The sequence below is a fragment of the Muscardinus avellanarius genome (genome assembly GCF_963383645.1).
Source record: "Muscardinus avellanarius genome assembly, chromosome: 4".
NCBI lineage: Eukaryota > Metazoa > Chordata > Mammalia > Rodentia > Gliridae > Muscardinus > Muscardinus avellanarius.
The window spans coordinates 39,357,187-39,383,791 of record NC_137789.1 but is presented as its reverse complement, the minus strand read 5'-3'; the positions used below and the strand labels follow the sequence as shown (position 1 = coordinate 39,383,791).

Below are 26,605 nucleotides of genomic sequence, written 5' to 3'. Positions count from 1 at the left end.
TCCTCGGCAACTCAGTGAGACCCTGTATCAAAATTTAAAAAAAGAAGAAGGCCGGGCGTGGTGGCACATGCTTGTACTCCCAGCATTTGGGAGGCTGAGACTGGAGGATCACGGTTCGAGGACAGCTTCAGCTACTTAGTGAGGCCCTCTGCAACTTAGTGAGACCCTGTTTCAAAATAAAGAATAAAAAAAAGAGGGCAGGGAATATAGCTTGGAGGTCAAATGCCCCTGGGTTCCATCTTCATACCTGCCCCCCCCCCCAAAAAAAGAGTAGGTAAAAACAAACCACTACTCTACCCAATAGAAGGCTCTAGGGGTATCTCTCAGGTTGAGTGGGTCAGTCAGACACCTGGGCTCCTGTCTAAATGAAATTTATTCATTAGTCTTTGCAAATCTGATCCATGTATCATTCCTCCCCTCTCTTGGGACCAATTCAAGTAAATTATTACATAACTTCAATCTTCTCAGAGCTTGTCCAGCTACTCAAATATGTAGACCATCCAAGGAGAGGAAGTTTCTGTACATCAGTCTGTACGGGCTGAATTTTCTCCACTTACTATGACATCAGGAGCCGAGACACCGCAGAACAGCTGACAGGGCCGCCGTCCCGATGTCTTCATCACAGCGCTCTTGAAAATCTCCACTACAGAACTAAGTTCACAGACTCAATACCCCATTAGTCACAGAGCTGTGGTTCTTTCTCTGCATGGGAAGGCTGTCTTCCTGGGGCCAGTTTAAAGATAGACAATACTTAGGCTACAGAAAAAGGTATCTGCTTTTTAAAACAAGCCAAAGGTTGAGCGACACACTTCGTTCTATATCTAGGATCAGGACCTCCCAAACAGGAGCCATCCTCCAATGAACTTGAAATGAATGTTTTACCTAAGTCCGGGCACAGAGAATTCACACATGCTTGACAAAGCTCACTTACCAGCTGCACCACTTTTAAGAACTCAACAAAGACGTCACTTCTCAACACGTCTGGGTCTGAGGTTACTAAAAGACACAAACACAAGCTGTGTTAGCATGGGCTGGCCCGAGCCTTGGCCGTGGACTGCTCTGTCCCCGAGGGGCCCCCATGCCCTGCCAGCCAGAACTGCAGCCTTCCTGAAGGCCACGGAGGTAGTGACCTCTCCAATGCAGGGAAATCCACAAGGCTCTCCTCCTCTGGACACCCTTGGCATTGACCCGAACCCTGTGCGCCAGCCCAGGGAGACTGCGTTCCAAGGAATCTCACTTTACTCATGCAGACCCATACTGCCCTACTGGGGTGCTGATGGGATTAGCATGAAGAAGCAGGGCTGGGCTGAACTGTAAAAGAATAAAAAATAGGGCTGGTGTAGCTCGGAGGTAGACTGCCCCAGTACTGGAAAGCACACACACACACACACACACACACACACACACACACACACACACACTTTTTTCTTTCTTCTTTTTGCTGTTACTATTCTGATTTCATCAAATAACCTTAACCACCATTCAAAACTAGCACTGACTCTATGGGATGTACCCTCTGAAACAATGATATATTTTTTAAAGTAAACTAAAAAAGAGTCTTGGCAACACTAGAAACATTCTTTTTCTTCTTATCTTTCCTTCTCCCTCCCTTCCTTCTTCCTTCCTTCCATACCTCTTTCTTTTCTTTTCTTTCCTTTTTTTTTTTTTTTTTGTTGTTGTTGTGGTACTAGGGATTGACCCTGGGGGCATTGTACCTTCAAGATACACCCCAGCCTGATTTTATTTTTTATTTTGAAACAGGGTCTCACTAAGTTGCTGAGGACCTCACTATATAGCTAAGGCTGGCCTTGAACCTGAGATCCTCCTGTCTCAGCCTCCCTAGTATTGGGATTAAAGGCGTGCGCCACCACGACCAGCTAAGATGGTACTCTGTTCTGAGGGATAGTTTGAAGTAGGTGGAGCTTGCCTTCTTTTCCAGAATAGAGGTGGCAGACAGGCAAACTAACTATGTTCTTTAGCATAGATTCCTATGGATGAGAAAAGCCGTTGAAAAAAATTATTCATCCAACTAGTATGACAATTAAATACCAGTTACTAGGCTAAGCACTTTGCATGTTTTAGCTCATTTAATTAATTCATTCATTTTGTGTGTGAGTGTGTGTGTGTGTGTGTGTGTGTGTGTGTGTGGTGTGTAGGTGGAAAACCAGGGGCCTTCTACCTCTGGCCTATACCCCAGCCCTATTTTATTTTTGATTTGGAAACAGAGTCTCACTAAGTTAGTTGCTCACTCTATCTTCAAACATGTGATGCTCTGTCTCAGCCTCCCAAGTACTAGGATTGCAGGCATGGGCCACCACGCCTGGCTACTTCATTTAATTTTCATGGCAACTATTATGGCCAGTCTACTGATAAAGCCTCTGAGGTTCAGAGGTGAGTATCCTGCTGCAGGTCACGGCCAGTGGGGAGCAGATGCGGGATTTGCCTTTGGATTTGACTCTAAAGCTGGTGCTCTCAGTGCTGACACCCAGCTGCACCGGCTCCTTCTTGACTTGTCATAGAGGAGGCAAGACGTCCTGATGACATGAATGATGGTCAGCCTGGAACAGTGGCCCTTATCTGTGGAAAGGCCAGGTGTTATCAAAGGCATGTTTGGCTAAGACCTGAGAAAAGAAATGACTAGAGAATGAAAATTCAAAAGAGATGCTACTAAGCCTGAAATGGCTTATTCAACAGGTCTAAAAAGAGATTGCATTATGAAAATCAAATGGGAAATAAATGGTTTCCAGAAATTCTATGTTTAAGAAAAACATGTAGTCATGAAAACGATGACATAAATCTATAATAACTCATATAGAATGATATCTAATATATGTTTAAGATTTAAAAAGTCAATATAAAGAAGCAAGCCTTTTTACTTTGCAATGAAGGGCATTCGTGTGGTAGCTGGTGAAATTTAAATACGTTCTCTAGATAACATGGTTGTACCAATGTTGATTTTTTTATTTTGAGAACTGTGTTATATAAAACAGTGTCCTTGATCTGAGGAAAGACACACAAAGCTATTAAGGATAAAATGACTTAGGTGTGTATTGTTCAAGCATTTAAAATACACACACACACACACACACACACACATACACACATAATATGTACATACACACAGGAAAGAGAATGATAAAGCATATGTAAATGTTAACAACTGGGAAATTTGGTAAAAAATATACAAAAATTCTTTGCATTATTGTTGTATTTTTTCTGTAAATTAGACTTTCAGAAGAACGTTTTTAAAAATTGGGTATACAGCTGAATGCCTGCCACGGCCTCCCCTCTGCCTCCACATGAGCCTCTCCAATACATGACTGCGCTGACCTGCTTTCTGTTCCTGGAACATAACAGGCTCCCCCTTTGTCTGTTGTAGAAAAAGCAGTAGAACTGCTGTGGAATATCTGGCACATAGTAGCTAACCAATAAATATACGTCCAATCAATGAATAATCAATTCTTCTGGTTTGTTAGCCCCTCAGAGACCATGTTTGTGTTAGTCCTCATGGAATCCCAGAAGCCAGCACTGTCAAGGGTCAAATGAGCAAATACCAAGTTCACTGCGTGAGTTTCACTTTTGGGACATATTGTTATCCTCATTATTATTATGATAATTCTTAGTTCTCTTTGGAAGATAGAATAATACCATGAACCATCATGGAGTAAAAAAAAGAAAATCTTTGTTGGCATTTGCTTTGTTATCATTGTTGTGTGGCAATTTGACTAATTGTGCTGCTTTAAAAAAATAATAAATAGTAGCAAAAAAAAAATTGGGTACAGAAGCTGGGCGTGATGGCACATGCTTGTAATTCCAGCATTTGGGAGGCTGAAATGGGAGGATAGAGGTTCATGGACAGCCTCAGCTACTACTTAGTGAGACCCTTTGCAACTCAGTGAGACCCTGTTTCGAAATAATGAATAAAAAATAGGGCTGGGGTGTAGCTCGGAAGTAGAAAGCCCCTGAGTTCTATCCTTAGTACCGCAAAAAAAAAAAAAAAAAAAAAAAAAATCAGGTAGAGGAAAGTGTGTAAAGTTGAATTCATGTTGAACAAAGAGATCTATACACACTCTAGAATATTCATAGATCACTTCTGGGAAATAAAAAAGAAACGCACTGGTCATAGTGTTTACTTCTAGCAGCCTTGGGGTAGAAAAGAGACTTTTCATTGTTTACTCATTTGTATACTTTATATATTCAAAAATATTATGTGTATAGGCTGACTTCTAATTTTATTTTTTTTTTAATTTTTAATTGTTTTTTGTGGTACTAAGGGTGGAACCCAGGGGCTTTCCTATCTCTGGGCTATATTCTCAGACCTATTTTTTTTTTTTTTTTTTTTTTTTTTTTTTGTGGGTCTGGGAATGGAATGGAACCCAGGGGCATTCTACCTCTGAGCTACACCCACTGCCCTATTTTTATTCTTTCTTTCTTTTTTTCTTTTTATTTATTTATTTATTTATTTTGGTGGTACTGGGGTTCCTGGAAACCCTTTTCCAAGCTACATTCCCAGACCTATTTTATATTTTTTTTATTTGGAGACAGGGTCTCTTAAGCCAGAGTGGCTGACTTCAAACCTTCATGATCCTCCTGTCTCCACCTCCCAAGCACTGAGATTACAAGCATGCACCACCATGCCCGCATGCCCGGCTTTTATTCTTTATTTTGAGGCTTTTATTCTTTATTTTGAAACAGAGTCTCACTGAGTTGCAAAGAGCCTCGCTAAGTACCTGAGGCTGTCTGAGAACCACGATCCTGGGGTCTCAGCCTCCCAAATGCTGGGATTACAAGCGTGGGCCACCACGCCCGGCTGCCCAGACCTATTTTATACTTACTTAGTTTTGGTTTGTTTGTTTGTTTGTTTGTTTGTTTGTTTGTTTGTTTTGCGGTACTGAGGATGGAACTCAGGGGCTTTCTACTTCTGAGCTACACCCCAGCCCTATTTAGTGAAGTTGCTGAGAACCTCACTAAGTAGCTGAGGCTAACTTTGAACCTGTGTGATCCTCCTGTCTCAGCCTCCCAAGTGATGGGATTACAAGCATGCGCCACCATGCCTGGCTCCTGACTTCTAATTTTAGAAAATTTAAATATTTTAACACCAATTTTGCAATCTCTGGTCTTGCCAACCAGCCTTGCTATACACAGAATTTCAGGACCCATATAACAGGCAAAATCCAAATACATACCATTTTGCAAATATTGTTCCAACTGGTCCCTCCTCTCCTCAGCCATGGATGCAGTCATTGCCAGATAGTACTTTGGTGGGAAGGGTGGCAGGCAATTTCCAAAGACTCGTCTCAGCTGAAAGATCCAGAAAACACAGTCAAGGCAAGCAAACCTTCAACCCAAGGCTACTGAGACCCTAAAGTCTCCTCTAAGAGAAAATCCTAGTACTTTATTTAAACTGACTCTTACTACTAGACAGAAGGAGAAAAAGAGGACACTTTTATTTTCTTAAGAGGGAATATATTTCAGTACATGTTCTTAAGATGTTATATTAGACATATTACAGACTGATTAATCCAGCCTAACTTTGGTAGACTTTAGGTATATTTTTATTTTTTCCATTTGTTTATAAGACTGCCCACCACTCACATCATGTCATATTTTCTTATGATATCACATAATATCTGTGATATCAATTATTACAATTAGGAATTTAACTCTTAGACCCACCTTTATCAGATCTGAACTTGACGGACAAATGTTTACAACTGTGCTGATAACTACCGGACTAGCCACCTGTGGCTATGAACACTTGAAATGCAGGTAGAATGGACTGACATGTGCTACTGGGGCAAAATACAGTCCAAATTTCAAAGACTTAGTGTAAAGCAAAGGAATTGTAAAATATCTCACTATTAGCTTTTGTATTGATACATGTTGAAATAATAATATTTTAGATATATTAAGTGTTACTACAATTAATTCCACCTGTTTATTTTTACTCTTTTAAATATGACTACCAGAAAAATTTTAAGTGACATGTGTGGCTCCTATGATATTTCTATTGTATAATGCTGGCTATGGAATTCCTATAAGGCTGACATATTAACTGCAACAGAAACCCAACCGGGCCCCTCCCTCCCAGACACCCAAAAGGTACATAAAAATAATTTTAAAATTAAGGACCCAAAGTGTGCCTTCCCTGTTTTAGTCCGACACTTGAGCTGGCAGCTTGAAGGTTAGCCTGCATCCATCTCTTTACAACAAGGGAAAAGAAACCAGTAAGCAACTCAGTTGTTGGTGCTTCTGAGGTAGAAAAGCTTAACTGTTACACTTATGTGTGTGGATTAAAGAAAACAAGACAGATGTAAGAGAAATGAGACTGCGAACCATCAAAAATTCACACTATAATTTAATTTCATGCTCCTTTGGCACAATGACAGTGTATATCTGGCAAATACTTACCTTACACAATCCGTAACTTCAAAACACATCATGATTCTGAAAACTCTCTCCTCTCCACCCCCAATGCCACCATGCTGGTCCAAGCCACTGTCATTTGTTTTCTAGATTATTGCAGTAGCCTTCTAAAGGGCTCCTCTGCTTCACCCCTTGGCCTCCTTCAGTCTACTTCTAACATAGCATCTAAAGAGAGACTTCAAAAATGTAAGTCAGATCACTGCACTGCCCTGCTCAAAATCCTCTGCGGCTTCCTCTCTCATTTGAGCAAAAGCCAAAATCTTTTTAGTGGCCTCAAACTGTGCCGTCCACTATGGTGGCCCATTAGCTGCCTGTGTGTGAGTTTAAACTCAATTAAAATTAAATAAAACTTTTAAATTCAGTTCCTCAGTCATACCATAATTCCAAGTGGTGCACTGCCACATGAAAACATGGAAGGCTGCTGTTGAATTGGAAAAAGTAGGTTTAGAGCATTTCCATCAGCACAGAAAAACATCTAGAAAGGTTATTAATTGTCTATGAACAAAATACAGCTCTTTGAAGCATTTTGTTGTTCGATTTTTAGGGAATTTGAATTTGATGCCAACATTTATTTTTCCAGATTTAAAATTTTTAAAATTTATTTCCTGGAGAGAATGCAAATATTAAAACCATTCTGGAAGACACTTTGGTAAATTTTTTTTTTACAAAGCTAAATATCGCCCTGCGATATAATCCAGTTATCAGACTCCTAAGTATTTACCCAGTCAAAAACCTGTATGTGACCATTTATAGCAGTTTGGTTCATAACTTCCTCAAACTGAAAGCAACAAAGATGTTCTTCAATGTGTGAATGGAGAAATTAACTGTGAAATATCCATACAATAGAAGTTTATTCAGCAATAAAAAGAAATGAGCTAGCAAACCACAAAAGACATGAATGAACCTTAAATGTATATTGCTAAGTGAAAGAATCAGTCTAAAAAAGCTACCAACTGGATGATTTCAATTATATGATATACTGGAAGAGGCAAAAATATAGAGACAGTAAAATGATCAACAGTCATGAGGGGCTTGAAGAAAGAGGTATTAAAGAGGTGAAGCATGTGGAATTTGGGGAGGAAATAAAGTTATTTTGTATAATACTATAATTGGGACTATATGACATTATACATTTCTCAAACCCATTGAAAGCCGGGCGTGGTGGCGCACGCTTGTAATCCCCGCGCTTGGGAGGCGGAGACAGGAGGATCGCGCAGGTTCAAAGCCAGCCACCCTGGCTAAGAGACCCTGTTTCCAAATTTAAAAAAGTATAAAAATATGTCGTGGAGTGTAGCCCGGAGGTAGAAGGGTTTCCAGGAACCCCAGTACCACCAAAAAACAAAACAAAACAAACAAAAAAAAAAAAACCCATTGAGCTTTACAGCATGAGCTTAACATATGTAAATATTTTAATAATCACTTATGAAGTTGGGAGAATCTCAGGATGGAACACAGAATACACCAAAAGCACTCTAACTGTTTTACAAATGTATAAAGCATCCTCACCAAAAGAGATGAGAGAAAACAAATACTAACCCAAGGCACTTTGGAAATGAGTGGAGCCTATAAAAATGAATGACACAGAAACTAACTGTTCATAAGCACTGTGCTGGAGATGATCAACTTGTTTCCCGTGGGAGCGTGGGTTAACCTTCCTACTACTGCTCACTGTGTCTACACATTTAGCAAATAAATGGCAGATAGTGGGAGTCAGGTTCTCACTGTTGTGGGAGTTTACAGATAAGAGAAGGAGGCTAACATGACCTGTGTGGTAACACTTTAGAGTCAGAGGCTTTGATATGCACTCATGTTTAGCTTAATATAAATACAGAAGGATACACACAGAAATACTTATAGATAAGCCCACACACATGGGTTACCGCACACCCATCTATTTCCTTGCTTCGCAGGTAAAGAGGCCTAGAAGCAATGACACTGAACACATCCATCACACAGATCTTGGTTTCTAGGGCCATTCTGCGATAAAAGCAGCCAAGGATTCATGGAGAAATGGCAGACTCCAGGACTGAGGCCAGAAACAGGCACCATAAGCTCTGAGCATCTTGTAGCACCAGGAAGTAAGGAAGTACTCAAAACAAAATCAACAACGGGAGTGTGTCAGAGAGTCACGGGCAAACTGAGCAGACACAGGGGCAAACACAGACACAAATTAGCCCAGGCCAAAGCGGGGCAAATTTGTTAAAAAAAAATTAAACCAGTATTGACATATAACCCAAAGTCTAAAGCAAATATTCATCATTCCATTCAGACATAAACAATTGAGTAAACGAATAGGAGAGAATAGAGAAATTTGTGCAGAATAATTCCAGGTAATTATGTAGATCCTCATTATAATGTTGAAATTGAGTTGGGGGGGTTCATGAAGGAGGCAAACACCAGCCAAGTTATTAATGGCATCTTGAATCCATAGCACCTCCAGTCAAGGTCTGCCAACTGTGAAGGAAGGGATTGATGACCGAGCAACAGAGTCATGCAGTCGGCAGAGTCACGCGGCAGAGAGGAAGTGAGGAGATTTACACAGCCTGGGTCTTGGGGTGGGTGGAGCTATTGGCATAGGAATGCTGGTCCTCTCGCGACATCTGGAGTCTCACGACCTCTGGAGTCTGCGCGATGTCGGGAGTCTCTCGGCATCTCTGCTCTGGCTTCTGCGGTTCCACCTCCTGTCCCTGCTGCGGGGTCCGGTGGGGGAAGGGAGGGTTTCAACCTATCACTCATTCCTCATAGTCATTGCTCTATAAGTGTGGGAGTGCACAGTCACTCCCTTTCAAAGAGAACACCACGGAAAGGGAGGAGGTTCTGACCCACACTACCTCTGCCAGGTCATGGCAACGTCAACCTTGGGAAGTCATGTTGACAGGAGGTGGCTTTGACAGGATGTGATTAGAATGGTGCTTCATCTCTGGGGTCTTCACCCCTGAAACCCACAGTCCCACTCCCATCACATGAAAAGCATGGGGTTCCAGTAGAGGGGCATTCCAAAAAAATATCTGACCAGTTCTTCTCAAAACTGTCAGGGTCATCAGAACAAGGAAAGTCAGAGAAACTATCACAGTCAAAGGAGCTTCAGTAAACACCACAGAACTGCCAGGGGACAGTAGGCAGAAACTAAGGAAGTCCGAATAAATTATGGACCACAGCTAATAATAATAATATGTCAATGCTGACTGATTAATTATAATGAAGGTACCTCACTAATGAAGATGTTAGTAATAGAGGAAGCTGGATACATAGTATTGCAGGAATTCTTCATACTATAGTCTCTGTTAACTAGAATTGTTCCCCCCAGAATAGTTTAATTTTTAAAAAGTAGTTAGACTAATTTCTCTTGAAAAAATCATAAAGATAAGGAATCAACAGATTCACATTCTCAGGCAACCATCTGTTAGAAATATAAGCAATTCCCACCACACTCCATCACCTCTCAGGAATTCTCCCCTCATTTAAATATCTTGCATGACCCTGTAGCCATTCAAGTTTGCAACCTTTCATATGACCCTAGTATAAAAAATTATAGTGATAATGGTGTTGAGGAGGTTACTGGAGATTGAATCCAGGGGTATGCAACCTCTGAATCACAACCCTAGCCTTTATTTTCATTTTCAAACAGGATCAAAACTATGGTCAAAACTGCAATTCCCCTTCTCGGCCTCCCAGGAACTGGGATTACATGGATTTGCCACTGGGCCTAATGATAGTGGTGTTTCTTTTAAACTAAAGGAAATGACCCTGCCATGCCAGAGCCTGTCAAACAGCACCCTTGTTGGAACTCCAACCCAGGCAAGACTGTTCAAACAACCTGGACATTTACCCAAGCTCAGCTAGTTCCATTAAATAGAAGCAGAAATTTGTCTTCTTTGCATGCAATTATTTCCTGATTAAGTGATCTTTAAAAGGCAATTGTCTTCTTTGGCATGTGTTCATAAATGCCACAGATGCTCCCAAATTGGTTCTAATCAATGCAGCCTTAAGATAACAGGGCTGCCTGGGTGACTCATCTGTAGGAGGGTGTCTTGGGAAGCCTGGGGCCAAGGGCTGGGGACAAGTCAACAAAGATTAAGTGTCCAATGCCCATCACAGAGCAAAAGACCTCCCAGCAGGTTTGCAACCTGAGATGACTTCTCAATGAATCTTTTCTCCCTCTCCTAGTACTGTCTAAGGAGGAAGGGAAACAGCAAATAGTAGTTAAATCTGCCAAAAGTCAACCATCAACTCCAAGTTCAACTCGGTATACCAACATAGAGCCTTTGAATCGTTTCAGATAGCACATCTGGGTGCTGAAACCGCTAGCTCACTGAGAGTATCTGGTACTCAAGTTCAGCTTAGTCCTCTTGCAAAAACATATTTAAGGAGATCAAAAGGAAAATACATCTCTTCTGCTCTTTTATTCCGAGGCATTTAAGTGTTCTTTTCTTTCTGGTGGACTTAAATCCCAGAATAATTTCCTATACCAACTTCTCCATCATGCTGCCTTTTAACACAATGGGCCTCTGCTGACCCGCACTCCCCGCTCCCATACCTCCCCCAGAGCGGAATCAGAGATGTGAACACTGTTCCTTTATAGTCTCTAGTGTTGAGCATCCGCCTTCCCAGGTTCCAGACTCACCAGGTAAAGGATGCAGCTCAAAGAGGTCTGGGTGATGCATCTAAATGGAAAGTGGCCCAAGAAACAGAGAGGCATTCCGAGCATTCAGGGAGGCTTCCTGGAAGAGGTGGGGCCTAAGGAAGGGCTGGTTCCTGACAGAGTCTTCCCATGCAGGGGAAGTGGGCCAGGCAGAGACAGTGAGGGACAGCCTGTTAAGGAGCAGGGGAGGGCATGTGCTAAAGTCCTAGTCATCACTTAATTAAACACAGTGCACAGCATATAATTGGAAGTTGGTAAATATATATATATGTGTGTGTGTGTGTGGTGCTGGGGATTGAACCCCAGGGTAGTCTACCTCTGAATTACACACCTAGCCCTATTTTTTATTTTTATTTTTTTGTGATACTGGGAATGGAACCCAAGGGCATTTTACTTTTGAGCTACACCCTCAGCCCTATTTTTTATTCTTTATTTTGAAACAGGGTCTCACTGAGTTGCAAAGGGCTTCACTAAGTAACTGAGGGTGTCCGCGAACTGGGATCCTCCAATCCTCCTGTCTCAGCCTCCCAATGCTGGGATTACAAGTGTGCATCACCACGCCCGGCTAAATATTTTTACTATATTGGAAATAAATGTATTTCCTACACACACACACACACACACACACACACACACACACACACACACACGGGCAGGAAGGGGGAGGGGGAGAGAGAGAAAGGGGGAGAGAGATTGGGCCTTCCTACTATTTCTTGTTTTATTGTGCTTTGTATTGAATCAGATTAAGAATGTAGAGCTGTTTCACATCCTACATAGACCAGGAAGAATAAAAACCATCAAGAATCAGCTAGAAAAGTCACTCAAACTTTTAATGCCCGTCTTAGGGTGGCCAATAAAATATAGGATTTCCAATTAAGTATGTCCCAAAGAGTGCATAGGACATTTGTATACTAAAAAATGTATTAGCCTGAAATTCAAATTTAACTGGGAGTTGAGCATGGTGGCTCTGCCTGTAATTCCTAACATGACATAAGGTACCTAACATAACAGACCAGAAGTCCAATTCTTACAGCCAAAATCATATGTGCTGAAGTCCTAGTCATTGGGAAGCTGAGATAGGAGGATCGCAGGTTCGAGGTCAGCCTCAGTAATTTAGTGAGACCCTCAGCAACTTAGCCAGACCCTGTTTCAAAATAAAAAATAAAAAGGGCTGAGGGTATAGCTCAGAGATAGAATGCTCATGGTTCAATCCTCAGTACCAAAAAACAAAAAGATAAAAAAAAGAACTGGGGGTCCTGCATTTCTATTTATTAAAATTGGCAACCCTTTTCAGATCTTTATGAAATGAGAATAATAACGTGGAAGTCCTGCTGTCCTTACAGGGGCTTGCTGAACAGCTCCAACAAGATGCAGGAACTCTGAGGACAGAAAGTAGGTATTGTTGGCCTGGGGACCAGGGTTGGGGGAAGGGGATGAAGGCAGAGAGAAACAAGGGGACTTTTAGAGTGGAGAAACTGTTCTTTATCTTGACTGTGGTGGTGAGACTTGCATACATTTACTGAAATTCATCACACAAACACCTAAAATTGGGAAATATCATTATGTTATTCCAAAAACACAGAAGTCAGATTAAGATTCAATCACAGAATTATTATTATTTATTTTTTGTGTGTGGTACTGTGGTTCCTGGAAACACTTCTAATTCCAGGCTACACTCCCAGACCTATTTTTTATATTTTTTTATTTGGAAACAGGGTCTCCTGAACCAGCGCGGCTGGCTTCCAACCTGAGCAATCCTCCTGTCTCCGCCTCCCAAGCATGGGGATTACAAGCGTGCGCCACCACGCCTGGCTAGAATTATTATTATTTTTTTTTACTGAAACAATTTATTTTGTCAAGTTTGGTAAGAAGCTACATGATGTAATGGGTCAGAGCTGGTTCAGAAAACCAAAACTTGCCGGGCGTGGTGGCGCACGCTTGTAATCCCCGCGCCTGGGAGGCAGAGACAGGAGGATCGCGCAGGTTCGAAGCCAGCCGCGCGCGCTGGCTTAGGAGACCCTGTTTCCGAATAAAAATGTAAAAATAGGTCTGGGAGTGTAGCCCGGAGGTAGAAGGGCTTCCAGGAACCCCAGTACCACCAAAAAAAAAAAAAAAAACAAACAAATCTTGGCACAAATAGTACCTCAGTCTTCATCTATTAATGGGGCTAACTCTAATCCTAGCTTGTCATTCTTTCTGTGGTTAAAATCACTTAAATGAAGCAACTTACATGTAAAGTACTGTCACCAACCTTGGTATAAAGTAATCGCCGAATTACTAGTTATTGCTTTAAATTAATAAATGTCAAGATCCCATTAAAATCTAGTCATTTCTTTAGAGTAAGTTGTTCATAGAGAAAGTGGAAAGTGATAGGGAAAAGGCTAAAGGAAACTGGACAAAGGAATCTCCACTTTAAGGCGTTGAAAAGTCTGGAATAAACACAGAATATTCACTAACATCTACTATATATTTCACCAAGGCACTGAGCTTTGGCAATTCAATATTTCAGGGCACTGAATAGCAAGTAGTTTCTTGCTCTTAACTTTCCAATCAGAAGATGATCCAGAATAGTTTACTTTTATGAGTTTACTCCCCTCAAGTCTTTGCTTGGATTTTGCCTGGAAATAAGCATTCAACTGAGCCTGTTAGTTAAGGAGGGGCCAGATGCAGGAATTCTAGGGGCTCTGCATTGGCAAATGTTTACTAAACATGCATTATGTGTCAGGCACTTTGAGAAACCAACCCCTCAGAGTCACGAGAACCCTGGAAGGTTGACATCCATAACCATGTACTTGCCTCTGGTGAGAAAATTGAAGGTCAGAAAAGAGGTGACCAACCTGGCAGCAAACAGCCCCACACTCTGCTCTGCGGCCTGTGGAGGACACTTCCTCATTCCCAACTCCTTGACAGGGACATCTAAGGGAGGAAAATGGTACCCTGCCCGCCTCCTCCCCACATCTAAAACGCCTATCCCTTCTCTCTATTCCAATTCTCACAAATCCCCTCGCCTGTGTGTATTTTGGTTATTTCTTCTCATCTTTCTTTCAGAATTCTGATCCATGCCCTTCATATAGTCATTTGACAATCATTCCCGAGGACCTACTGGGTGGTAGGTGCTAGTAATAAAAAGATGATCACTCACATAAGCTAGTAATCACGTCATCACTGTTACCTTGTTAATTTCAAAGACAAAGACACTTGATCATACATTTAAAATGGACTTTTCCGATCTGCTAAGACGCATGAACAAGGTTTGCTGCAGTGAGGTTTTCAACAGCAGAAAAATTCAACTGAATTGTCCACCACGAGAAGATGGTTCAATAAAACATGACATTTTATAAACTAGTAACCCAAGGATTCCCCTCCCCCCACCTGCACTGAATGCTAATAGCTGTTGCCTCTGGGAAAGTGTTTTTGTCTTCTCTAGATTTTTTTTTAAACTTGAAGTATGTACTCTTTAAAATCTGAAAAGAAAGAAAAACTAATCGTGGAAAGATGACTTGAACTTTATTTCCAAATTTCCGTTTACTTCCCTAATCCATCCTAAGTCTTACAACACTTCCTTATAAGAACAATAAAATCCACTAGAGCACCCTAATAAATCCATCTGACTCTCAGAGAAAACAGACCGGACACCAGGGTGAGACACTACAGTGGGAAATGACCCTCTGTACAGGTGATTTATGGAGATAAATTTCCTGGGTTCCCAGCTTCCCAGGACTTGAAACCCATGAAAATGGCTATTGGAAACCAAAATAGAGACACACAGGTTTTTTGTTTATTTTGGGCTTTTTGTTTTTAGGTTTTTGTTTGTTTGTTCTGGGGATCAAACCCAGGGGCAGTCTACCTCCAACCTCCACCCCCAATCCTATTTTATTTTGGAACAGGGACTCACTAAATTGCCCAAGGTCTAAATTGCTGAGGTTGGCCTCATATCTGCAATCCTCCTGTCTTGGGCTCCCAAGTACTGTGATTAAGGGTGTGAGCCACCACTTCCCGTGGAGACACATTTTTTTAAAAGAGGGTTAACTGAAAACCACTGGAGGAAAGGAAATGAAATACCCATGTACTAAGATTACACTTTTGTCTTGATTTGATTTGCTCATTTTGAAGGGAGACATGGCTCTGGGACACAGCTGGCACTGAACTGACCCACCACGGATCCAGCACCCTACCAGGTGGGGCTGGTGGGCATCATGGGCAGAAACGGGGTTGGAAAAATCGCCTGCACCTGCAGCTCAGTAGGAGCCTAACAAGTATTCATCTATGTGTGTGTGTGTGTGTGTGTGTGTGTGTGTGTGTGTGTGTGTGAATCAATTCACAACTCAGTTTCAGGGATTAGGAGCCTAAGCCCCCCCCCCCAACAAAGTTCAATGCCTTGTAAGATCACAGGACCAGAGCCCTTCGGGGACCTTTCTCCCCATGCCTCAGGTGTTCGGGCGAGCGCTCACCTGTTCGTTCCAGCGCTGCAGCTGGCTGTAGCGCACCCTGCAGAAGAGGAACCCGTCCAGGAACACGGAGTATAGCTGCAAACACACAGACGCCGGGGCCGCGTCACCGAGGGGCAGGTGAGCACGGCCCCCCTCCCCTAACTGCTCTGCCGGACCCCAGCCCCAGGCGCACCACATAGCGGCCCCCCAGCGCGTCTGGCAGCTGCTGGGACACCGGGATACAGAAGTGCATCTTCATGGCTGCAGCAGCGCGGGGAGCGGTCCCTAAGGCGGTCCTCTGGCCCTCTGGTCCTGGGCTCTGAGCGGGACCCAGCTGGCCTCCTGGGCGGGCCTCGCCTCGGAGGCGGGTCCTGGGCGGGGCCAGCTGGCCGGGCAGTCCGCAGGGGGGCGGGGCGGGCAGCGCCTCCGTGGGTTTGCCGGGGTCCCCCACAGGCGGGGCGCATCTCCATGACCCCCACTTCTACCCTGCCCGGCCCGCGGCGCCCCGCGCCCAAGGCAGGCTTCCCGGGGTCAGGTGGGGATGCAATCAGGTCCGAGAGACCTTGGGGAGCGAGGGGTTCTACCCTGGAGTCTGGACCTTGGAAGGTCCCTTGAGGGGTAAGATGGGAGAATCATCGGGAGACGAATCTCCTGGCGAAACCATCCGGGTGGGTTTCATCAGATTATCAGAGAGTTCCTGAATCCCACAGAAGTCACGAATCGTGGCCCCAGCTGCGTGCACATTCTGTGCAGGTGCCGGAGGAGCCATTCTTCCACCACCCACACCCACCCAGCGCCTGCAGGAGGGGCCACGCTCTCCCAGCCGCCACTCGTCCTTCTCCGAGGGTCCACTCTGGCCGCGCCCATTTCCTCCCCCGAGCCCCCCCGCACGGATCAGGAGGGTGTGTGTGATGGCGGTCAGGCCCCCCTCTGACTGCAGCTGCTGACATTTCCTCCAGTGGGTGCTCTGACGGCCTGCAAAAAGTTTCTGTCCCATTATCCACCTACACTGGCTGCGGTAAACTATGAATTAAGATTTTTTTTTGAATATGTATGAATCCAGTGAGTAGTGCGTATCCTATGACTTACACAATTGCATTGAGCTTCACTTTCTTTAACGTTTACTTTGTTAAACAGCACTTAGGGCGTGCCACAAAATAGTAAACCCACTTTACTGTTGTTTTTAAGCTTTTTCTCCTTAATATTTTAGAAACCTCAAAAAATTAAAAAAAAAAAAAAGGAAGTGGCTTGAACCTTTTTTGGATTCTGGAGAAGCCTTGGTTTCAAACAGGTGCCACACCCTGTTAGCTGGGTTCACATAAATGCTTTGTCCCCTGGTCTGCCCAGCCCAAATTCTTTAAACAGTCTCTCATTTTTAGTTTCTGTGGAAAAGAATCCTCTTAATTCCCCTTTTTTGATTAAGTCGGGATAGAATGCCTCCAGCCTTGCCGGGGTCCTGGTGGCAGAGGGACACCGCTGTGCAGGGCTCTAAGCACACATTGGACTGACCATTATCCTTCCTCATCCTCCTCGCTTCCTCAGCTCCTAAACCTTCTTGGTAAATTTTAGAAATGAAGAGCTGGGAGTGGTGGCTTGTAATCCCAGCATTTGGGAGGCTGAGACAAGAGGATGGAGGTTCTGGGCCAGCCTCAGCTACTTAATGAGGCCCTTGCAACTCAGTGAGCCCCTGTTGCAAAATAAAGAATAAAAACACAGGGACAGCCTCGCCTACTTAGTGAGGCCCTTTGCAACTCCACGAGACCCTGTTTCAAAGTAAAAAATAAAAAAATAGGACTGGGGGTGTGGCTCAGAGGTAGAATGCCCCTGGGTTTCATCCCTAGTTCCCAGAAAGGAAAAAAAAAAAAAAAAAAAAACTTTAGAAATGAAGAGACAGAAGACAGGATGGAGTAGCTTTTCCAGGGTCACAGGACCTTTTCTCTTACATCTGAGTGGTTTACTCCAGGCTTTGGTGACAACCATTCGAAGTCCTTCAAGACGCATGTCGTCCCGGAGGATGGTTGCTGTGGGTATCCAAGACCTACTTACCATCTTCCAGGCCCCGGCCTACATTGTGCCATTGAATTTGCACAAGAACTGTAGCTGGGAACCATCAAAGGATCCAGCTATACAGAGAAGGGAATTGAGACTAAGGGCCGGTAGATGTGGGAAGCATGTAACTCAGTGGTTAAGGAATTGGCAGCAAGGTTCACCTCCCTGCTTTGTGGCTTTTAGTTAAGGAGCCTTGAGCAAGTTAGTGGATTCTGTAAACTACGGTTTCCTCTTCTGCAAACTCGTATTTATACCTGTACTCACTTAAGGGAATTTTCAGACCAGAGTGGAAGGGATTTGGGGCTTTTTCTTGCCTGTGGGTCATCTCTGATCTGCAGCCATCAAGGTCAGAACTGTCCCTTAGTTCCTCCTAGGGCAGAGACCAGTCAGGGAGCCCCTGGGATCTGTCTTCAGGGTACTAAAGCAGAGCACCTTGATTGAACCCAGAAGTGGCCCCGGCCTTCCTGAAACTTTCTTCCACCTGTGGATGGCCTGGGCTCTGGCTCTGCCATCGTCTCTCTCTCTCACTGTGCACACCACCCCCAGGCAGAACTGGAACAGGACAGGCCTCCATGCAAATCCCTGTCCTGCATCCCTGACCTCTGCTCCGACCAATCGGCTCTTCTTCACTCATGCAGTCGGTGGACGCTATGGAGCGCTTCCTGTTTACTGGGGTACAGTACTTGAACCAAGAGTTCAGTACAGTAATGAGCGGACACTTTTCAGCCACTGTTCTAAACACTGTTCTGAAGTCGTTTGGTTCCCACAACTGCCTGAATCTCCAGATGAGGAAACCGAGGCATACGGCAACTAAGGAATTTGCTCCAGATTGCAGAATTTGCAAGTGATGGAGCGGGGATTTGAAGCAAGTGGTCCGACTTTTGGAGAGGCTCCCAAAGTGGGTAACTGTGAAATCCAAGGGATGCTGAAATGCACTAGTGATAAACAAAAGAGCTCAAATGTGTCACTGCACCTTTGAGTTTGTGTGCTTAAAGAAGGTAGATTCCAAATATACATCTTCTAACTTTGTTCTTTTTCGAGATTGTTTTGGGTATCTAGAGTCCATATTACATATTAGGATAGATTTTTTTTCTGAAAAATAAATATATAAATATATGATAGTTTCACCTAAAAAAAAAAAAAAGAAAAAAATATTCTCTGGTAAGAAAGAAAGCAAAAAGAAATATTGAAATGTTATCTTTAAGTTATCAAAAGCTTGGTATCAGACAAATGAAACTGTTATGTGAGAGATTATCATTTTTAATTTTGGATAAATTGCTATAATACTAGATGTCAACCACTAAGCCAAGCATGGGAAGGAGGGACGGGGAGGGAATGGGGTGGGGATTGGGTGGGGGTTGACTGGCGATGTGTGCATTTAAGTCTACAAAAGTTTTTTTTTTGTATCCCACTATGATGTATGAATACAGTGCACCAATAAAAAATTAAAAAAAAAAAGAAGGTAGATTCCAGCCGGGCGTGGTGGTGCACACTTGTAATCCCCGCGCTTGGGAGGTGGAGACAGGAGGATCGCGCAGGTTCGAAGCCAGCCGTGCTGGCTTAAGAGACCCTGTTTCCAAATAAAAATATATTAAAAAAAAAATAGGTCTGGGAGTGTAGCCTGGAGGTAGAAGGGCTTCCAGGAACCCCAGTACCACCAAAAAAAAAAAAAAAAGGTAGATTCCCAGGGAAAGCTGAGGCTTGGGAACCTCTCTAAGTCAATGCCTTGTGAAGGTGCTTTCAAGATGCCTTGTGAAATCTGAACCATGACTGTATAGGCATGCCTTTTACAATGTTTGTCTGTCTGTCTGTTTGTTTTAGATAGAGTCTTACTGTGTTGCCCAGGCTGGTCTTGACCTCCTGGGCACAAGTGATCCTCGAGCCTCAGCCTCTCAAGTAGCTGGGACTACAGGTATGCACCACCCCATCCAGCTTGGTTTTTAATTCTTCTTTTTATTTTTTTCTAGCAATACTTGGGATTGAACCCAGGCATGCTCCATCACTGAGATACAGCCCAAACCCTTCTTTTTTTTAATTTTGAGACAGGGCCTCACTGTTGCCTAAAACTTGAGATTCTCCTGCCTCAGTCTCCTGAGTAGTTGGGAATACAGCTGTGCACTGCTGCACCTGGCTTCAGTTTTTAATTTTTTGTTGTTGTTGTTGGTGGTGATGGTACATGGAACTGAACCCAGGGGGAATTCTACCTCTGTCCTACACTACCAGCCCTACTTTAAGTTTTTTATTTTGATAAGTTGCTAAGGATCTTGTGAAGTTGCTGAGGCTGGTCTCAAACCTACAATCCTCCTGTCTATGCCTCCTGTGTACTGGGATTACAGGTGTGTACCATCATGCCCAGCTTTCAATTTTTAATTCTGTGTGTGTGTGTGTGTGTGTGTGTGTGTGTGTGTGTGTGTGTGTGTAGTGCTGGGGATGGCACCCAGGGCCATTCTATCTCTGAACTACACCCCCCAGCCCTAATTTTTATTCTTTATTTTGAAACAGGGTCTCCCTGATTTGCAAAGGGCCTCACTAAGTAGCAATTTTTAATTCTTAATGAAGGTTGGAATGAATTTTTGTGGTGCTCAATTTCTGAATCAATTCTATATGGTGTTCAAGGACTATTTTAACTTACTCTGTGCCTGGCACATGGTCAGCATTCAGTAAAACTCAACTGTGTGCATTCAGGGAGGACCCGCTGAGCGCCTCTATGGGCCAGGCAGTACAGTGGCATTGGTGGACACGACAGTCTCGGCACCTGACTCTACAGAACCTATGGCCTAGTTTGCAGATGAGAAAGAGGCAATTTCCATATTGTGTCACAGGCACTACAGAGCAAGTACACAATCTCCTGCCTCTGAAGCCTTCTAGGTATTATTTTCATGTAGCTTTTCATCTACTTAGTGTATAATTTTTGCAGTCCTTTGGGGGTGCACTCTTTTGGGGGTGTGGACAGGGAGGTGTGCCTGTCTTGCTATGGAAATCTCTTACCGTCTGGGGTCTCTGGGATGCGCAGCCAGTAGGGTGGTTCCTAATGGCCGGTTCCTCGTGCATGCTGCAGGGGCCTCTCCACCTGCGGCCTGGATATTCTTTGCTCCCTCTTTTCCTATAGCCCAGGATTTGGGTGCATCATACCAATTGTCAAAGCTATGGAGTATATGATTAAAGGGACTCGAGCAAACATAGCAGAGCAAATAGTTGATGGACAATTATTGAGCACACACGCAGGAAGAGGAACTGCAACACTAGGTGCTAGAGGTAAGTGTTCTCACCCCGGGAATCTTTCTTCATCTGCCAGGGTCCCCTTCATTCCCTTGAGGCTCAGAGAGGTGAGTCAAAAAGGTGAGGCTCCCAAACTTGGGCTGCATATCTCTCTTTGTCTTGACTCTACCTGTATTGGGCTGTGTGGCATACTCTAGGATCCAAAGAAATTTGAAGGAATATGAAAAAAAAAAAATAGGATATATAAGAGAGTTACAAAATTGCAGTTCTAAAGGCCCTTGGTTCTGGGATGACCATCTGGTCTGGAGATGGACTGTAGTTGATCGAATAGTGTCCTACAAATATTCATGTCTACTTGGAACCTCATAACATGACTTTATTTATTTATTTTGTGGTACTGGGGATGGAACCCAGGGACATTCTACTTCTGGGCTACAGCCCCAGCCCTATTTGTTATTCTTTATTTTGAAACAGGGTCTCACTAAGTTGCAAAGGCCCTCACTAAGTAGTAGCTGAGGCTGTCCGTGACCTGACATCCTCCTGTCTTAGCCTCCCAAATGCTGGGATTACAAACGTGCGCCACCACACCTGGATAACATGATTTTATTTGGAATTAGAGTTTTTGCAAATATAATTAAAGTAAGACTCAAAATGAGATCCTGTTGAGCTGGGCATGGTGGTGCTAACCTGTAATCTCAGCACTTGGGAGGCTGAGACCAGAGGATCACAGGTTCAAGACTAGCCTCAGCAATTTAGTGAGATTCTGTTTCAAAATTTAAAAAAAAATGGGGTTGGAGGTCTAGTTTAGAGGTAGAATGCCCTTGGGTTCAACCCCCAGTAAGAGAGAGAGAGAGAGAGAGAGAGAGAGAGAGAGAGAGAGAGAGAGAGAGAGAGAGATCCTATTGGATTAGAGTAAGTCTAAAGCCAATAAAGATGTCCTTATAAGACACTGAAAGTCTGGCACATTGGCACACACCTGTAATCCCAGTACTTGGAAAGCTGAGATGAGAGGATTCACAGGTTGGAGGCCAGCATACAGTAATTTAGTGAGATTCTGTTTCAAAACGAAAACTAAAAAGGGCTGGGGGAAGCAAGCAAGCAAGAGGAAGGAAGGAAGGAAGGAAGGAAAAAAGAAAGGGAGAGAGGGAGGAGAAAGAAAGAAAGAAGGAAAGAAAGAAAGGAAAAGAAAAGAAAAGGAGCAAGGCAGACCCTGGAGTTTGGCTCTGCAAGCCAAGGAACATGCTGGGCCACCCAAAGCCAGGAAGAGGCCCCGGGGAGTCTCCCTGAGGACCCTCAGAGAGTGCAGCCCTCTTAGATTCTGTTCTCTTAGATTCAGACCTCCAGCCTCCAGAACTAGGAGGAATTTGTTTCTGTGGTTGTAAGCCACCCAGATTGTGGAACTTTGCCATGGTAGCCACAGGAAGCACCTATACTGACCCTATGGCCACAATCGGCTTAAGCTAGAGTGGAGAGGGCTGAGCTCGGGCCATGTGTGCCTGAGAGGAGTAAGACGGAGAGGGCAGCCCAAAGGAAAGGAGACCTGCCGCTGAGGGAGCAGGCTGGCTCACCCTGTGTGCACCATGGCTGGACACGACTATACACATAAACACTCATAGCTCATTTCATCCTTGCAACAACCACAGGGCCCTGAAGCGACTGGTACTCCTGCTTTACAGATGAAATGAGGCAAAGGGAAATTAACTACAGGCCCAACAACACATCTTGAAAGGAGTCGGGCTTCAGATCCAGGCAGACTGGCTACAAAGTCCTCCTTGCTCCTTTTCACTTCTCTAAGTGAAAGTAAATTTTCAGTCCCTATTTACCAAGGGTCCAAGTCTAGAAAATCAGGGTCCCAGGCATGGGGGGTGATGGCAGGAAGAGATCACGCTGTGGAAGAGAAACTGCAGGGGATGAGCCACTGCAGAAGTGAGCCCTGGAGGGGACTGTGACTGTGCTGAGCTCAGTCCAGTGGAAGGCCTCTGCGCAGACACCGCAGTCAAGGCGGGACTGGAAAGCTTAGGTGGAAGGGGGGGTCTGCCATACTGCCCACTGTCAGCTCATATGCCAGCTGCCAGCTGCTGGTGCCATGGAAAAGTCCTGGACCAAGTGATATCCAGGGTGCCAGGCACCGCCGGGAGGGACATTGATCCTGCCAGCATGGGGGAAGAGGGAGGCAGGAAGGGCTTTCTGGAGAAGGTGATGTTTGATACGGATCCTTCAGGATAAGTAGAACTTAACTGGTAAGAGCATTCCAGAAAGTCAGGACCAAGGATGGTTAAACAAACCCAAACAAGGAGTGTGCTGTTATGGGAAATAGAGGTAAAGCCTGAAGAGGTGGGTGATGAGGCTGGAGGTGGAGGCAGCCTCATAGTTTGAAGGCTGTAGCTGCTGGCTCAAGAAGCTTGGAGCTTGTCTGGTGATTAAAGATTTAAGGGGTGGGCCATGTGTTCTACGTGGATCATCCCGCGAGTGTGCAGAGTGAATGGGGGCCGAGCATAGCTACAGGCATCTACTCAGCAAGGATGCTCACCTCCAAAAGATTTGCAGAATCCAAGTCCTAGAAGGTGCCTCTCAAAAAAGCAGGGTGCCCTGGTGTAGGCAGCCCAGGCACTGCGGCAGTCCTCACGTGGACGTTCACTGAGTGCCTTAGCATAGCAAGGGCTCTGAGTTGAGTTGTCTGCAGCAAAGAAAACTGGACTTCCAGTTTAGGTCATTACATGGGAGATGGTGACCCAGGAAAGCTGTCATTGTGCAGGAGAAGCCTGGGCTGAGGCTGTGCAGAAAGGGGCAGGTTAAAACATACTAGAAGCAAGCCGGGCGTGGCAGCGCACGTTTGTAATCCCAGGATTCGGGAGGCTGAGACTGGAGGATCGTGGTTTGTGGACAGCCTCACTACTTAGTGAGGCCCTTTGCAACTCAGTGAGACCCTGTTTCAAAAATAAAAAGACTAAAAAAAAAATAGCTCTGGGGTGTAGCTCAGAGATACAATGCCCCTGGGTTTCATCCCGTTACCGCAAAAAAAGAAAGAAAGAAAGAAAGAAAGAAAGAAAGAAAGAAAGAAAGAAAGAAAGAAAGAAAAGAAAGAAAGGAGTACCAGAAGCACAGCGGAAGCTCCAGGGTACCTGAGCCTCCTCCCCCAGCCTTGCCGGTTTATTAGCATCTGCTTGTTTTTCAATATTAACACTAGCACACCTGTGATCCACTACTGCTGTGCAAATGCTCACAAGTCCTGGCATTTTGTGCAGGCCTCAGCAAGGCTGCTCAGCTTTGAGGCTCTGTCGGAATCGCCTGGAGAGCTTTAAAAATACCAATGCCTGGGTCCCACCTTCAGGGCTTTTGGTTTAATAGGTTTGGAGAACTCGTGGGCATCCTAATTTTAATACTCCCAGGTGTGAAGTCTACTGGAGAGTGATGAAAGCCCACCATGGCCAGAGCCCCTCGCTGCTCTTAGAACTCTGCAGGCTGAATTCCTGGCTCCAGCCTGCTCCATGGGAGCTGAGGACTAGCCTTGGAAAAACGCTTTGCTTGGGAACTGCATGAGAATTTTAGCCAAGCAGCCCACTGGGACATGACTGAAGTATGTAGACCATCGCCCAGATGTATTCAAAATCTTTTCCAACTGTGCAGTAAAGATTTATTTTATGGACTGCTGGACCCTCATGAGAGGCAGCGAGTGCCTCTGCTCAGCTTCTGAGCAGAGGCATTAATAAAATCAGGCAGTAATAAAAATCATGTAATGTGGTGAGCACCGGCTATGTGCTGGGTACTCCGCAGAGCACTTCATAGTACCAATTCACGTAAATCTCACATCAACCCTGTAAAATAGACACTATTGTATCCATTTGACTGATAAGAAAACCGAGATACAGAGAGACTGACAATCTCCCCCCAAGTTGCACAGCTGGTAAATCCCACAGCTGAGATTAAAAACTCAGTGATATGGGGGACACTAGGAAGGCATGTGGGGGCAGGGGGCAGAGTGGACTTGTGTGAGCCTACAGGATGCTTCTGGGCACTGCCATACTTGTAAGAGGTTCTTATTTATTTATTTATTTATTTATTTATTTATATTTATTTATATGGTACTAGGGATGAAACCCAGGGGCCTTCTACCTCTGGGCTACACTCCCAGACCTATTTTATATTTTATTTGGAAACAAGGTCTCACTAAGTTGCTGAGAGCCTCACTAAGTAGCCGAAGCTGGCTTCGAACCTGTGTGATCCTCCTCCCAAGTACTCAGGCTCCCAAGTACTGGGATGACAAGCCTGCGCCACCTCACCTGGCTAAGAGGTTCTTTTTAATGGGTCACGGTCACAGTTGAGCATGAACCAGTGACAGCTATTTATCTAGCCACTCTTGGTGGGATCTATTCTATACTCACTGTCCATAGGCTTGGGGAAAGTCAACACTGTGGTTTCTCGAGGAGCCATACAGGCAGGAAACATCAACTTAAGAAGAATTTAGATTGCATGAGAGCAGGATCAGGAGTTAAGAACATAAAGAGACTTGGAGGGGCATCACCCTTCCTTTTATTTGGGCATCAAGGGCGTACAACAGGACCCCCCTAAAACTATCCTGGGATGGCGCTCAGTTGCCCATGAAGGCCAGATCTTGGGCCTGAGGCACTTTAATTATTTTCTATTTGTTTACCGCTGATGTTATCTTTGTCAGTTATCAGGAACAGGTGTGTCTTGCTTTTCTGAACAAAGGTAGCAATTCCACATATGTCAGAAATATTTGGGGCTTTAAAAAAAAGATTTTTATTGCAAAAGCAATATCCATACATTTAGATAAAGCTTAGAACCCAGGGCTTGTGGGTACTAAGCAAGCACCTACCACTGACCTACATCCCTAGCCTCACAGAAAGTTTAGAAAATACACATAAGCCAAGAGATGAAAGTGGAAACTTCCCTGGCTCTAAGATGAAGAGAAACTACTATTAATGGTTTGTACCTTTGGTGCAGTTTTGGTACAATTGTGTGTGTGTGTGTGTGTGTGTGTGTGTGTGTGTGTGTGTGTGTGGTACTGGGGTTCCTGGAAACCCTTCTACCTTCAGGCTACACTCCCAGACTTATTTTATACTTTTTTATTTGGAAACAGGGTCTCTTAAGCCAGCAAGGTTGGCTCCGAACCTGTGCAATCCTCCTGTCTCCGCCTCCCAAACGTGGGGATTACAAGCGTGCGACACCACGCCCGGCTTGCAGCCCAATTTTTTATTTCTCATTTGGAAAGAAGGTCTCACTAGGTTGACGAGAGTCTCACTACTTGCTGAGGCTGTCCTCAAACCTGCGATCCTCCTGTTTGAGCCTCCCAAGTACTGGGATTACAGGGGTGCGCCACCACACCCAGTTTTTGGTACAATGTTATGTTGTCTCTATGTTTATAAACTCCCTCCCACCCCTAGATTGGGGTCTTGAATTTAGAGCTTTGTCTTTTGTTTTACTTAAGAATCCTCTGCTGGGCGTGGTGGTATACTCTTGTGATCCCAGCATTCAAGAGGCTGAGACAGGAGGATCGTGGTTTGCAGACAGCCTCAGCTACTTAGTGAGACCCTTTGTAACTCAGTGAGACCCTGTTTTAAAATAAAGCATAAAAAAACAAGACGAAGGGTATAGCTTGGAGGTAGAATGCCCCTGGGTTCCATCCCCAGTACTGCCAAAAAAAAAAAAAAAAAATCCTCTTCCTCTTCTTCTTCCCCATATTCAGAGTTAATAGGTAAAACAAGGCAACCTTTCCGATCTATTGACATCTCAACTTTATAATTTCTCAGTATGATCAAAGAATTAACAATAAGCAATAGACAAAAAAATTGATTTAGTCGGGCATAGTGACATACCT

At 44.2% G+C, this 26,605-nt stretch overlaps 1 protein-coding gene across 1 annotated transcript in view; it reads right to left on the bottom strand.

The window, feature by feature from the left end:
* The window catches only part of SNX31 (sorting nexin 31), a gene marked incomplete at both ends in the record, with an annotated part of 63,622 nt that extends 47,865 nt beyond the window's left edge, over positions 1 to 15,757 (bottom strand). Inside the window, 4 exons of the mRNA XM_080694373.1 lie at positions 932 to 996; positions 5,187 to 5,301; positions 15,520 to 15,594; positions 15,692 to 15,757. Coding sequence (XP_080550499.1) covers positions 932 to 996; positions 5,187 to 5,301; positions 15,520 to 15,594; positions 15,692 to 15,757 — 321 coding nt within the window. The remainder of the gene's footprint in view (positions 1 to 931; positions 997 to 5,186; positions 5,302 to 15,519; positions 15,595 to 15,691) is intronic.
* Between the last annotated feature and the right edge of the window lie 10,848 nt (positions 15,758 to 26,605).